Below are 14,537 nucleotides of genomic sequence, written 5' to 3'. Positions count from 1 at the left end.
ACTATCCACAGCCGCAGCAGCCCCCACTGTCTTACACTCAGCTGTACACCTGTTATCTGCATGGAAGCACTAGGAACTACAGTTTCCTTTTCTGTAAAATGAGGATAGTAACACCTACTTCCAAGACTGCTGAGATATGCGTGTTAAGTGTCTAACACAGTGTCTATGTCTATACGTGGCAGCACAGAAAAGGCTGGCTTTCTTTGGTCCTCTTGTAGAGGTAGAGAGGTAGAGAGGAAAAGCCAGGAATCCAGAGGCCTGGGGTGTGCTGCCGGGCCCACAGCTCCGCCCCTGTGTGACATCAGCAACCTCTCTAGTCCCTCCGTGTTCCAGGGTGGTCTATCCCACAGGGATGATCATTTCTAGTACCAGCAAACATGGCTACTGAGAGGGGAAAGTAAATAAGGTTGTCAAGATAAAAACCCAATGCAGGGGCGCCTGGGTGGCTCAGTTGGTTAAGCATCTGCCTTTGGCTCAGATCATGATCCCAGGGTCCAGGGACTCAGCCCCTCACTGGGCTCTGTGCTCAGCGTGGATTCTGCTTCTCCCTCTCCCTCTCCCCCTTCCCTCCCTACTCCTTGTGCTCTCTCTCTCTCAAATAAATAAAAAAAAACTTAAAAAAAAAAAAAAAAGCCCAGTGCAAATGTGATCCGAATAGATTGAAAAGCCAGGGACACCAATGGCACTTGGAGACCTTGTGCCTACATGAGGGCACAGAGACAAACATCCTTCCCACACCGCACATCCACTATTGGCTCCATTTCCCTACAGCATGGTTGGCAGGTGGGGCAGGAATGACAGGATCCCCATTTTGCAGAAAGGCAAACTGAGTCCCTGAGAGGAGATGGAAGGATTTCCCGCGGCTACCAGGGATCCCCAGGGGCAGCCTTAAAACTTGCTTCATCCTGTCGGGGTTTCAGCTTTGCATCCCCCAATTTTTTCCCGGTTCTTCCCGCCACCCCCAGAAAGTACAGGGAGAAAAAATACAACTGACTCCCAATTCTTTGGAGGCCCAACATATGCCTTATGTGGGGTCCCCTTCCTTCTCCTGCCCATTAGTTCACAGCTTGTCTCCATTAAGCCACAAGCCTCATTTCTGGAATCAACATGTGAGGACAGAAAAGACTCGCTAATTTCCTTCTGGAATGCATCATAATACCCAGCAATGCTAAGTGAGAAAGGTATGCCCATGTCATAGACCTAGGAGATTATGAAGACTTTAAAACATGTCCACGGGAGTCTTTGAGACCACCCTCCCTTTCAGATATAGAGCCAAATTCCCCTTCCCTTGAGTGTGGGCTAGACCAAGTGCCTCACTTTTAATTAAAAGAATATGGCAGAAGTAAACAGCATGTGACTTTCAAAACTAGGTCATCACAGACACTCTGGCTTCTTCCTTGCTCTCTCTCCAATCATTTGTGGGGTGGTGGTGGAGGGGAACCAGCTGCCATGCCACAAGGACACTCAAGTCACCCTATGGAGAGGCCCACACAATGAAGAACGGTGCCCTCTAGCCAACAGCCATGAGAGCGCACCCTCTTGGAAGTGGGCCCTCCAGCCCCGGTCAAGCCTTCGTATGAGCGCAGCCCCGGCCCCCACCTTGAGACAAGCTCACCAGCCACTATGAGCCTGGTAAGCCACTCCCAGTTTCCTGATATACAGAAACTGGGAGGCAATGTTTGTTGCTTTAAACTGTTAAGATTTCTTTTTTTTTTTTAAGCTATAAAGTTTTAGGATAATTTTATGCATTAATAAGCTGATACAGGAATATTCCCAAACAGTTGTCGCTGTTTATCTATTATAAGGAATATTCTAAGACAAATAACTCTAGTCAGCCAGAACATTCCTGCAGGGGAAAGACGGAGAGAAGGCAAAGGCAGCAGAAGCGCCCAGGACAGCCGAGATATATTCAGCCAGCCCTGTCATCCTCTTTTCTCTTTATCTTGTCTTTTTTTTTTTTAAGTAATCTCTACACCCAACATGGGGCTCGAACTCACGACCCCAAGATCAAGAGTCGCATGTTCCACCAACTGAGCAGCCAGGCACTGCCCTCCTTTATCTTGCTTTATGTTTCCTCCTAATACTTATAACCTCCTTAATTAAAAAAATACTTACCACTTGGGTTTGCTTGCCCATCTCTTTTCCCCACCCGAACATAAGCCCCCTGAGCATGGGGCCTTTGCTTTAGTCACTGTAGCCTACCAACTACTCACAACAGGGTCTTGGGTTTATGGGCACTCATTAAAGGCAGTAACAGATAGCTAATACACTAATGTAACCATTACATCTTTTGTCTCCCACAAAGTTACAGCTACCACCCCCTTGACAAACGTCAGCACTCCTAGCTTTAAGTATCTCAACCAACCCCATTAAAATTCTGAACCCCTCGCCATGATCAGACGGCACAATTCTGGAGCCAGAGACAAGGCAGTAATGGGTCTGTAACCCTCCTCTCTTCCCTCCTGCAAACCTCAATTCAGGTGGCCCATCAGGGTAGAAGCTCTGACTTCCAGAAACAGTGTCATATTAATTAAATTCCACAGAACCACTCTACGGCCCCAGAGGACTTCATCACTGTGGGATTTTTACCTTCCTGATTAACTGAAATCAGCATTTTTTTTTTTTTTCAGCAAAACCAATGGACTATTTCCAAGGTGACAACTTCCTTCCTAACAAGGTTCAAATCCTGTAACAAGTTCCCACAGCCATGGACAGGGCTTGTAAATCAATTTGCCACACGATCCAACCACTGGGCTGAAGCAGGTGGTTCTAGAAAATTGTGTGTGAGCCTTTTTTGGTAATTAGATAGGATTCTCAATGTATTAATAGAAATTAAACTACTTAGAGGAGTTTTTCAATAAAGTCAAGAATATATCAAACATCGGAAGGAGGCAAAGTAATTGAGATTGATGTCCCCCAGCACTATTTTACCTTCCTAGATACATGTCCTATTTGTCCCTGCTCCCTCCTGGCCCATCATTTGCCCTCATAGAGGTGATGTACCGGTTTCTCCTATCACTCTACTCCCAGCTCCTACAAACCACACAGCTCCAGAACTTGCATAAAGCAAATCTGAACACACCCATCTCTGCTTAAAATCTCATGGAGAGTGGCTCCCGGGCGGCCCACTGGGTTGAGCAACTGACTCTTCATTTCGGCTCAGGTCATGATCTCCGGGTCCTGGGATCCAGTTCTGCCCTGGGCTCCCTGCTCAGCGAGGAGCCTGCTTCTCCCTCTCCCTCTGCCGCTCCCCCTTCCTGTGCTCTCTCTCTCCCTTGCTTGCTCTGTCAAATAAATAAATAAAATCTTAAAAAAAAAAAAAAAAAAAAAAATCTAAAAAAAAAAAAAAAAAAAAAAGATCTCACAGAAGTTTCTGACTGGTCTTTGGAGAAACACAGACCCTTCACTATGGCACCTTGGGCCCCGATCAGCCTGGCCCACCCACCACCCTGCACCCACGACCCTCTCGCTTTCCTCTGCTCCAGCCCCACTAACCTTCCTTCCACAGGTCTACCTGTCTCCCTCTCCCCACCTTTCCTAACCATCATACCAGGCTCTCCGCAGGCAGCCAGGAAAGCTCTTCCCAGGTCTCTTCTCCTAAGTAACCCCTCTCTCTTCAGATCCCATCTTGGGGACACCTGCCCTGCCCTCCCTGACTACGAGTACCAGGGTACACGCTCTCCCCTACCCCCACAGATCTCTGCCTTGTGGCCTCAACACGGCTGCAAATTTCCATTTGTCGCTCAGATCGCGGGATGAACATCTATCTCCTGAGAGTCTGTAAGCTGTGTCAGGGCAGGGAGCTCATTTGGTTTTCCCCTCACCATATGTCCAGTGCCCAGCACCAATCAGATGTTTAACACACATGTTGAATGAATGAATGAATCAATCCATCAATCACCCAATCAATCAATGGCAGCTGTGATCACTAATCTCTGCATCCCACACTCTTTCCTCCAGCTGTCCCCTCAGGATTCCTTCAAGGCCCTTGGCACTTCACTACCCCCATCCCTCCTCACATTCCTCCCATGCCCTCTACCCTTCAAAGCCCGGGGCCGATGTCCCGCAATGCCACCAGCCAAAAACGATTCTTCCTCTCCCTGCTCCCATCCCCAGAGCCTGCCTCCTTCCACCTAGGATGAAAGCTGCACTTCATCTCGTGTGTTTTATGACACATCCTCCAGAGGGTAAGGGCTCCCAGTCTCGTTCATCCTTTCCTTCCCCATCCCAGGGGCTCGGGAAATTCTGCCGCAGTGGTATGGGAAACGAAGAGAACTGAAACCCCTCCCCTCCCTCCCCACCCTGAGCCCACTCTTTGTGTTTGATGTAGCCCAGATCCAAGGGATGTAAGGAGCTTCAGCTTCAAGGGGAGGAAAAATGCTTGAGAAATAATTAAAGAAAAAGAGAGCTTGAAAGCAAAGCCTCGAGCAGCTCGGGGCCAGCGCGCTGGCTTCCCTCACGAAGTCTGGCACGAAGTCTGCATATTCACTGCGTCCTGAATGAAGGGTGCAGTGAATGAAAAGCTCACAGCCTTCAGGCTCCCGGGGGCACTCCTGGCAGCAGGGCTGAGAGCGGAGATGCTAATGGATTTGGAGCCGCCCCGGCCAACTCTTCTAGGAAGCCCAGAGCAGCAGTGCTGCCCGGGACGGACAGCATCTCCTTCCCATTTCAGAGACGGAAACACAGACGGCCCGGGATGGTGAGAGCTTTAAGGCAGACCCAGGGGTCCCAAGGGTCCATTACTGAAATTCTAGAAAGTGGAGGGGAACGCAGGTACCTCTGCCCAAGTTTAACAATGGGTGTCAGGACTTACAGGTCCACATGGAATGATGTCTCTGCATTAGACACAGCCACCTTCCCAGCCCAGAGCCCAGCTGCTGCGTGGAGACACCGTCTAAGAGGTGTTTGATGATGAATAAGTAGCCCTCACTCTTTGTTTGGGAAAAGCCCTGGGTCTCCGCAGCAAAGAACAAAAGAACACCAGACCACACACCGCCCCCGCAACACTAGCAAAAGCAAAGTGTCCACGGTGAGCGGGTCTCTCTGAAGATGCCTGATCCCAGGCCATGCTGTCCCTTGGTGGGAGGAGATAAGGGTGCGACAAGCACATACAGACACACACACATGCACAAACACACGCACACACACACACGCACGCGCACGCAGAGATGGTCCCATTATTCTTCCTCCCCCTCCCCCCACCCCAGATCACATGCTCCTGGGGAGAGCCAACAGGGAGGCCAAAGGCCCATCTGGAGGGGGAAGGCAGAGCCCCAGCGTTCCAAGGCAGCAAGATGCCAGGCTGCCGATGCCAAGGACCCCCTTTCCTCATGTCCCAGCAGCGCCCGCAGGGCTGTGAGACAACCCCCCCCACCCCCCCGCCCCATGTCCCTGCCCGCCCAGCTCCCACCACTGGCCAGGCAGTCTTACTTCTTCACTTTCGGGTATTTCATCTCGGCGATGGCATTCGTGGCTTCCGTCTGCTTCTCCTTCAGATGCTGGGGCCACATGTTGTCCACCCAGTCCACCAGATCTACCTGAAAGCCGGACCGCCGTCAGCACCTCCTGGCCCCGGGCCGCGCCCGTCCGCCGGGCTCCCTCACCACCTGCCCCCCCCACCCCGCCCCGGGGCTGGCACAGGCCCAGAAGCTGGGCGAGGAGAGGAGGGGGGTGGCATCGGAGAGGGGATGGTGGCCGGGGGCCCTACCACAGTCGGACGCTTGACCAGGTGCTCCAGCTTGGTATGGCTGAACTCGAGGCTGATGACGTTGTACAGCTTGTCCCGCTGGGCCTCCGGCGTCTCGTAGTAGCGCACAAACTGGGACATGCTCATCTCCGTGCCCTTCTGGGTGTTCACGTCCATCACGTCCACCAGCCGCCGGCTACCTAGAGGCAGAATCCACATGCTGGTGGCTCCTGGGGGCTCAGGAGCTGGAGGCCACTGGGGATCCCCGTCAACGAAACTTGCCTCCCCCGTACGCCACGTCTGCTCTATTACCTGGTCCGGTCGGTTTTCCTCACTGACTCTCTCTACAAGCCATCTGCTTCCCTCGGACACCACAGACTCCGCGCTGGTCCAGTCCACCCTTACTACTACTCTTCAAGACAACTTCCAGAACTTTCTAACAGGTCCTCAGGCTCCCCCCTCCTATCCATCCTCCACAGTGCTGCCAGCATGAGCTTTCTGAAACAGAGACCTGACCACGGACACCCCCCCTTCAGTGCTCCCCACGGCCTACCGAAGATTCTCCTGGCATGGCCCTCAAGGTCTTTCTGCTTATTCTCAGCATTACGATAGTCCTTATTTCCACAGAAAATCAGCTGTTTGGTCATCTCCCTCCCCAGTTTATGGGGCCAGGAAAACCACTTGGTCTTCTCTGAACTTCCGTGTCTTCATCCTTCCATCTGCTTTCATAGGCTAGTTGCGAGGATTAAATCAGATGATGGTCACCGAACTCCTCGGCCCAGTGTCTGGTGCATAAATGCATGGGTCCCCCCGCCGATTACCCCCGACAGTAACCATAATTCCTAAGTAATGCTTGTCTGCTCGGTTTTCGTTCTTCCCTACCATTCCGCAACTGTCACCAGAGCAGAAGTCCTACCTATCTTGCTCACTACTTTGCCCCGCGTAGTATCTACACAGAGACCGGCACAGAGGGGAACTCAGTACCTATTTATGGAACAAATAAACAAAAGTTGGCTGTCCTGTACAGTGTGTGACATATGACTTCTCATACGAACAACGTCTGAACTAAAAGGAATGAACTGCTTCCCAGAGAGAAGGAAACAAGCTCAGGACGGGGAGACAGGAGCATTCAGTGCCAGCCCTGGGGCACCAGCAACTAATGAAGTTTCAAGATGGGGTGCTCAGGCAGCTCAGTCAGTTGGGCGTCTGACTGTTAATGTCCGCTCGGGTCCTGATCTCACGGTCTTGAGATCAAACCCCGCTTTGGGCTCTATGCTGGGCATGGAGCCTGCTTCAGATTCTCTGTCTCTCTCTCCCTCTCCCCCTTTCCCTGTACCTTGCTCTCTTTCTCTTTTTCCAAAACAAAAGCAAGACAAATAAAAACACAAGGCTTTGGGGCACCTGGGTGGCTCAGTGGGTTAAGCCGCTGCCTTCGGCTCAGGTCATGATCTCAGGGTCCTGGGATCGAGTCCCGTGTCGGGCTCTCTGCTCAGCAGGGAGCCTGCTTCCCTTCCTCTCTCTCTGCCTGCCTCTCTGCCTACTTGTGATCTCTGTCTGTCAAATAAATAAATAAAATCTTTAAAAAAAAAAAAACAAAACAAGGCTTCAAGGAAATCACAACTTCCTGGGGACTCTGCGTCCCCATCTGTAAGATAGAAATTAAAGAGAAAAAAGATGGGAATAATAGCTTGAGAACTTCAGCCAATGGAGAAGGAACAAGCAAAGTTCAGTGGAAGAGCAGTGAAAGGGGAGCAGACAGACACAGAGCAGATTGCCAAATTCATGGTGATTTATGATGAAAGCTGCCACCTCCCGTCTGTCAGGACACAAAATAAGCATCATGACTAGAATGAGAAGTCTGCCATCTGGTAAGGAAAGACCACAATTCCCCCATTAGCTCAATGACAAATACACAGTCCACAGAAACTTAGAAATGTGTAAATGAGGGGCACCTGGGTGGCTCAGTCGAGTAAGCACCTGACTCTTGATCTGAGCTCAGGGTTTGGTCTCAGGGTCATGAGTTTGAGCCCAGCATGGAGCTCCACGCTGGGCATGAAGCCTATTAAAAAAAAAGGGGGGGGAGGGGGGAAAATGTAAGCCAAAAAAAAAAAAAAAAAGAAAGAGAAAAACCAGAAACAGGTAATCACCTTGTTCGAAGCAACTCCAAGAATGAAGAACAAACTAAACAAAAGGAGCCAGGAAATGACAGCCCAACGGACAAATATGCCCCCCCCACCTGTTTTTCTATGCCCCCTGAGCTACAGATGGTTTTTATGTGTTGTTTTGTTTTGTTTTGTTTTAATTTGACAAAGAGAGCAAGGGAGCACGAGCAGAGGACGCAGGATAGAGAAAGGAAGCAGCAGGCTCCCTGTTGAGCAGAGAGCCCAACACGGGGCTCGGGCTGGATCCCAGGACCCCAGGATCATTAAACTGAAGGCAGATGCTTAACCAACTGAGCCACCCAGGTGCCCTGGTTTTTATGTTGTTAAGTGGTGGAACATGGGTGGGGGGGGGGGGTTGTCAAAAGAAGAATACTTTGTGATAGGAAAATGATACAAAACTCAAATCTCTGGACCCACAGATAAAGTTTTGTATTTTTTTTAAGTCGGTTTTTTGTTGTGTTTTTTAGATCTTATTTATTTATTTGACAGAGAGAGAGAGAGAGACAGTGAGAGAGGGAACACAAGCAGGGGGAGTGGGAGAGGGAGAAGCAGGCTTCCCGCCAAGCAGGAAGCCCCATGTGGGGCTCGATCCCGGGACCCTGGATTAGGACCAGAGCCAAAGGCAGAAGCTTAACAACTGAGCCACCCAGGCGCCCCTACAGATAAAGTTTTATTAGCACCCAGCCACACTCCGGTTCCCATGTCGTCTCTGGCTCTTTCCACTCTGCACCAGGTGAGCTGCAAAGCCGACAGGAAACTGAACGATCAGCAAAGCCCAAAACACTTACTCTAGATCTTTCCAGAGAAAGCTTGCCAACCCTTGAACTAGACAAAATCCTCCTGACAATTACATGCTGATGTGAGTACTATTCCCATCTGGTTCGATGCTCTATCGCCAGCTCTGTGCAGAGCTTGCCCTGTAACAGGCCCAGGGTCAATATTTGTTGAATAAACACACAGTGCCCTTCACATCACAGGAACTGAATAATAAAAGCAGCCCCTTATGCACATAGGAACCCTCGCCTGTAACTATCTTCCAGATTCAATATCTAATTTTTACAACCACCCCAGACGCAAGGTAGGACTGTCCCTATCTTAGAAATGAGGAAACCAATGCCCCAGAGGTGATGGGATTGGCTCAAATCCTCCAGAATATCCTCTACAATTAGAAGAGCTAATGTTCCCAGAGCACAGGCAAGCTCTCCACGCAGCTTATCTTAAGCTAACTGCGGTTCTGTGTGGTAGAACTTCACTTATACCCATTTGATGGATGAGAAAATGAGGCTCAGACAACTAACTAGACCCAAAATGCCCAGTGAATGAATCGCAGAACTAGAATTTGAAGCCAATTCAATCTAATCCACAGCCCAGGTTCCTATCCCCCCCAACTCCCACCCCTGTGCCATTGACTTGTGGTCACACGCTAGGATGGGAAAAAAAAGATTGCCACCCTCCGCGCCTGGGACACGGAGAACAACTCTGTTTCTGCATCGGGAGTGCAGATCCACCAGGGGGCATCCCTGAACTTTGTTGAAAGTCCTGGCCTGCTCTGGAAAGCGCTGGCTCCTCCCTAACCAGGGTTCCTGGAACAACAGGTGGGCTCTGGTCAGCTTTTAGCGGAAGCCCAGTTGGCAGAGAACCTGCTGTGACAGTGGGGGAGGTGAGAGGGGAACAGAACCCAACCCCTCCCCCTCTCTGGCCAGCCTCCCTCGTCCCCCTGCCTCTCCTCCCAACCCTGGCACAAGGTCCTATGTGCAATGACCCCTGTGCGAGGACTGCTGGGCAGGTGGTTGGGAATCACAGCCCTAGCTGCTCCAGCATGCAAGTCAGCCTAGAAAACTTGAGCTCCGTCGCCCCTATCCACACAACAAAATTTTTTTTTTTTTAAAGATTTTATTTATTTATTTGACAGAGAGAAATCACAAGTAGATGGAGAGGCAGGCAGAGAGAGAGAGAGAGGGAAGCAGGCTCCCTGCTGAGCAGAGAGCCCGATGCGGGACTCGATCCCAGGACTCTGAGATCATGACCTGAGCCAAAGGCAGCGGCTTAACCCACTGAGCCACCCAGGTGCCCCAACAAAATTTTTTTTTAAGATTTTATTTATTTATTTGACAGAGATCACAAGTAGGCAGAGAGGCAGGCAGAGAGACAGGAGGAAGCAGGCTCCCTGCCGGGCTCGATCACATGACCCTGGGATCATGACCTGAGCCAAAGGCAGAGGCTTTAACCCACTGAGCCACCCAGGTGCCCCTCAACACAACAAAATTAAGGGATGACTTTGTGGTTCAAATCCTCCCGAGCCTCAGGCCTCCTAGCTTCTTTGAGTGTATCAGTTTCCCCATCTGTGACCTGGGGACAAAAACAGCAGCTAGCCCATAGGGCTGATCTGAGCTTTAAATGAGACCATGCCCATGAAACACTTCCTTTAAGTGCCCGCAGGCAGGTAGTGTTAGAGAATTGGCCGATTTCATCTATAATTACAGGTGGAAAAAGTGAAGCAGTAGAAAGTCAGAGCCACTTAAATCTCCGCCAGCCAGTCCAGTGGACTGACTACTTAAGATCCTAAAACACAATAAGGATGGCTAAATGGGTGTGGAGACGTTTTGGGAGGGGTAGGGGGTGATAAAAATGTCCTAAAATTGACTGTGGTGATGTTTGCCCGGCTATGTAGACAGATGAAAAACCACTGATTCGGACATTTTAAATACTTGAATTATATGGTATATAAATTATATCTTGATAAAGATGTTATTAAATACAAAAACTTGGGCACTAAATGACCAAAAAATTTGGTTTTTCTAAAAGTAACATTTTCTTTCAAAAGTCACAACTGGGGGCGCCTGGGTGGCTCAGTGGGTTAAAGCCTCTGCCTTTGGCTCAGGTCATGATCCCGGGGTCCTGGGATGGAGCCCCAAGTTGGGGGGAAAAAAAAATCTCTGCTCAGTGGGGAGCTTGCTTCTCCCTCTCCCTCCCGCCTGCTGCTCCCCCTGCTTGTATGCGCTCTCTCACTCTCTCTCTGACAAATACATAAAATCTTTAAAAATACATAAATAAATAAATGTACATCCTTGAGCCCTAGAAAGGAATGTACCATCGATCCCTGCTGCAACATGGATGAAGCTGAAAGACATGATGCTGAGTGAAAGACGCCAGTGTCCAATGGTCACACGTGGCATGAAGTCATTTACATACCATGTCCGGAATAGGTAAATCCAGACAGCACGCGAGTAGATTAGTGGGAGCCTGGGACCAGGTGACAAGAAGGAGGGGCGCTAAGGGATAGGAGCTTCCTTTCTGGTGATGAGAATGTTTTAGAACCAAGAGAGAAGGGGCGCCGGGGTGGCTCAGTAGGTTGAGCATCTGCCTTCGGCTCAGGTCATCATCCCAGGGTCCTGGGATCGAGCCCCGCATTGGGCTCCCTGCCCAACGGGAAACCTGCTTCCTCCTCTCCCACTCCCCCTGCTTGTGCTTTCTCTCTTGCTCTGTCAAATAAATAAATAAAACCTTAAAAAAAAAACAAACCAACAGAGAACTAATAGTTGCACAACATTGTAAATGTACTAAATGCCACTGAATCCTCTACCTTAAAATGACTGAATTTTGTTATGTGAATTTCACTTCAAGAAATTATTTTTCTGGGGCTCCTGGGTGGCTCAGTGGGTTAAGGGTCCAAGTCTTTGATTTCAGCTCAGGTCCTGATCTCAGTGTCTGTGGTCAGGCTCCGAGCTCAGCCAGGAGTCTCCTGGGGATACTTTCTCTCCCTTTTGCCCCGCATCCCCCCCACACACCTGTGCTCTCTTTCTCAAATAACTAATAAATTTTTTTTTTTAAGATTTTATTTATTTGACAGACGGAGATTACAAGTAGGCAGAGAGGCAGGCAGGGCGGTGGGGGGGGAGGGCGGGGGAAGAGCAGGCTCCCTGCTGAGCAAAGAGCAAGATGCGGGGCTCAATCCCAGGACCCTGAGATCATGACCTGAGCAGAAGACAGAGGCTTCCACCCACTGAACCATCCAGGCGCCCCTCAAATAAATAACTAAATCTTTTTTAAAAAATAATGTTTCAAAGCAATATAAGACATTACTTCCTTTAATCGACCAGAACAAGAACTTACAAACTCTATTACTCCTTTGGCGAGTCTCTTCCTCGTGGATCAGGAGCTTGGGCCAGTGCCCAGCTCCTCCCTCCACAGAGCCTTCACCGACTTCTCCCAGTGCCCTTCCCTCCCCGCAGGGAGCTGTTAGGTGCTAGGTGTGTGCCTGGGCTCAGTTCCTCACAACTTAGTTGACTTACAGATGCAGGCACAGATGGGGAAACACTGCAGAGAGCCCAGGAAATGATAAACACAATACAGGATGGCAGTGAGATGGTGACCGTCCAGAAGATTTACCAAGAACCTTTGAATAGGATCTTATTTGGAAAAAAGGATCTTTATAGAAGTAATTAATATAAGGATCTCAAGAGGAGATCATCCTAGATGCAGGGTGGGCCCCTAAATCCAATCACTAGAGTCCTTAGAAGAAAGTCAAGGTCAAGGGAAAGCCGGAAGCAAGGACTAAGGAGAGTAGAGTAGTGTTCCTATAAGCCCAGGAAATGCCTCGAGTCACCAAAAGCTGGAAGAGGCAAGGCAGGAGTTTCCTTCAGAGCCTCCAGAAGAAAGGAACCAATGCAGCCACCACCTCGATTTTGGACTTTAGGTTCAGAAACTGACAGACTAAGTTTCTGTACTTTTAAGTCACTCGGTCTCTGGTACCTGGCTTAGCAGCCCCAGAAAACCAATACTAGACAATGGCCACTTCTGGGGCAGAGGGTTATATGGGAACCTGGGTGGCAGGTGCTCATTTCATCATGCTTCTTTAAACTTTTCAGCACAGAGAGTACATTCCACATACAAAAACGGATCGAAGGACCGAAATGTTTCAGGTTCCAGTCTTTCTCCATTGCATAAGACCTGTAGGCAAAGTACCCCACTACCCCAGTGGGCAAGAGAGATAAGACCATCCACCTAAGAAACAGTTGTGGGGGGAAAAAAAAGAAACAAAACCATTGCTTTTCATTTAAAAACTGATTTCAAATTCAGACAATTAACACTAGAGGCAAATGAAAGGCCCTTAAGGGTATCAGAGGTGCCACGGCATCTCATGGCACATAAGTTAAGATTTGCATGCAAACAAGATTGTAGGGGCGCCTGGGTGTCCCAGCTGTTTAAGGGTCTACCTTAGGCTTAGGTCATGATCTCCAAGTTATGGGATCAAGCCTCAGGCTCCTTGCTCAGCAACAAGTCCGCTTCTTCCTCTCCCTCTGCCCCTCTACCCAGCTCGCGCTCTCTCTTTCCCAAGTAAATGAATAAAATTTTTAAAATGACAAGATCAAGGCGTCTGGGTGGTTCAGTGAGTTTGGGCCTCTGCCTTCGGCTCGGGTCACGGTCTCGGGGTCCTAGGATAGAGCCCTGCCTCAGGCTCTCGGCTGAGCAGGGGGCCTGCTTCCCCCTCTCCCTCTCTCTCTGCCTGCCTCTCTGCCTGCTTGTGATCGCTCTCTGTCAAATAAATAAATAAAATCTTTTAAAAAAATGACAAGATTGTCTATATAAACCCCTTCTCTTTCAGAACACTTCTGACTCATTAACCTGATTCGCAAACTGTATTGTATTCACAATAAAACTAATGCACAATAAATGTACAATTCTGGGGTGTGTGGGTGGCTCAGTCGGTTAAGCATCTGCCTTCAGCTCAGGTCACGATCTGGGGTCCTGGGATTAAGCCTCACATAGGGCTCCCTGCTCAGCAGTGTGTCTGCTTTTTCCTCTCCCTCTACGATCTCTCTTGCTCTCACTCTCTCTCAAGTAACAAATTAAATCTTTGAAAAATAAAATAAATAAATAAATGTACAATTGTGACAACCCAAAAATGGTAAGTCAATACTATTCTATAAAGTTGGTTTTATGTATGATGCCAATTTATATACAACCAAGTCTAAGACTATAATAAAAACATGAAAACAAACAAACAAACAAAAAACAAAAAACCAACAGCCCAAATCTAGTTCTAAAAAATCCCCTTGAGGGGGAACGGGGGTGAGCCTGGTGGTGGGTATTGTAGAGAGTATGTATTGCATGGAGCACTGGGTGTGGTGCACAAACAATTTTAGAACACTGAAAAAATATAAAATTAAATTAATTTTTTTTTTAAATCCCCGGAGGGGTGCTTGGGTGGCTCAGTCGGTTAAGCGTCTGCCTTCAGCTCGGGTCATGATCTCAGGGTCCTGGGATCAAGTCCTGCATTGGGGGGGGGGGGTGTCCCTGCTCAGTGGGGAGTCTGCTTCTGCCTCTCCCTTTGCTGATCCCCCTGCTTTCGCTCTCTCTCTCTCTCAAATAAATAAACAAAATCTTTTTTTAAAAGTATGTAAATAAAATTTAAAAACACATGTGGGGGTGCCTGGGTGGCTCAGTTGGGTTAAGTGCTCGACTCTTGATTTCAGCTCAGATCATGATCCTAGGGTTGTGAGATCAAGACCTATATCAGGCTCTACACTCAGCCCAGAGTCTGCTGGAGAGTCTCTCTCCCTCTTCCTCTGCCTCTCCCATTCATGATATCTCTCTAAAATAAATCTTTAAAAAAAAGGTAAAAACACAAAGGAAAAACCAAAAGTACGGAGTCAACAGAGGTGACCCATATAAAACATGGGAGGCAT

At 49.1% G+C, this 14,537-nt stretch overlaps 1 protein-coding gene across 6 annotated transcripts in view; it reads right to left on the bottom strand.

Moving 5' to 3' along the window:
• Positions 1-14,537, bottom strand: part of KDM2B (lysine demethylase 2B) — a 122,897-nt gene that overhangs the window by 88,672 nt on the left and 19,688 nt on the right. For all 6 annotated transcript variants that reach the window (XM_059408368.1, XM_059408369.1, XM_059408370.1 and 3 more), the window contains exons 5-6: positions 5,708-5,886; positions 5,431-5,537 (exon numbers count right to left, since the gene is read on the bottom strand). In XM_059408368.1, the coding sequence (XP_059264351.1) occupies positions 5,431-5,537; positions 5,708-5,886 (286 nt within the window). The remainder of the gene's footprint in view (positions 1-5,430; positions 5,538-5,707; positions 5,887-14,537) is intronic.

The sequence above is a fragment of the Mustela nigripes genome, chromosome 8 (assembly GCF_022355385.1).
Source record: "Mustela nigripes isolate SB6536 chromosome 8, MUSNIG.SB6536, whole genome shotgun sequence".
Taxonomy (NCBI): Eukaryota; Metazoa; Chordata; class Mammalia; order Carnivora; family Mustelidae; genus Mustela; species Mustela nigripes.
This window is presented reverse-complemented; position numbering and strand designations above follow the sequence as displayed.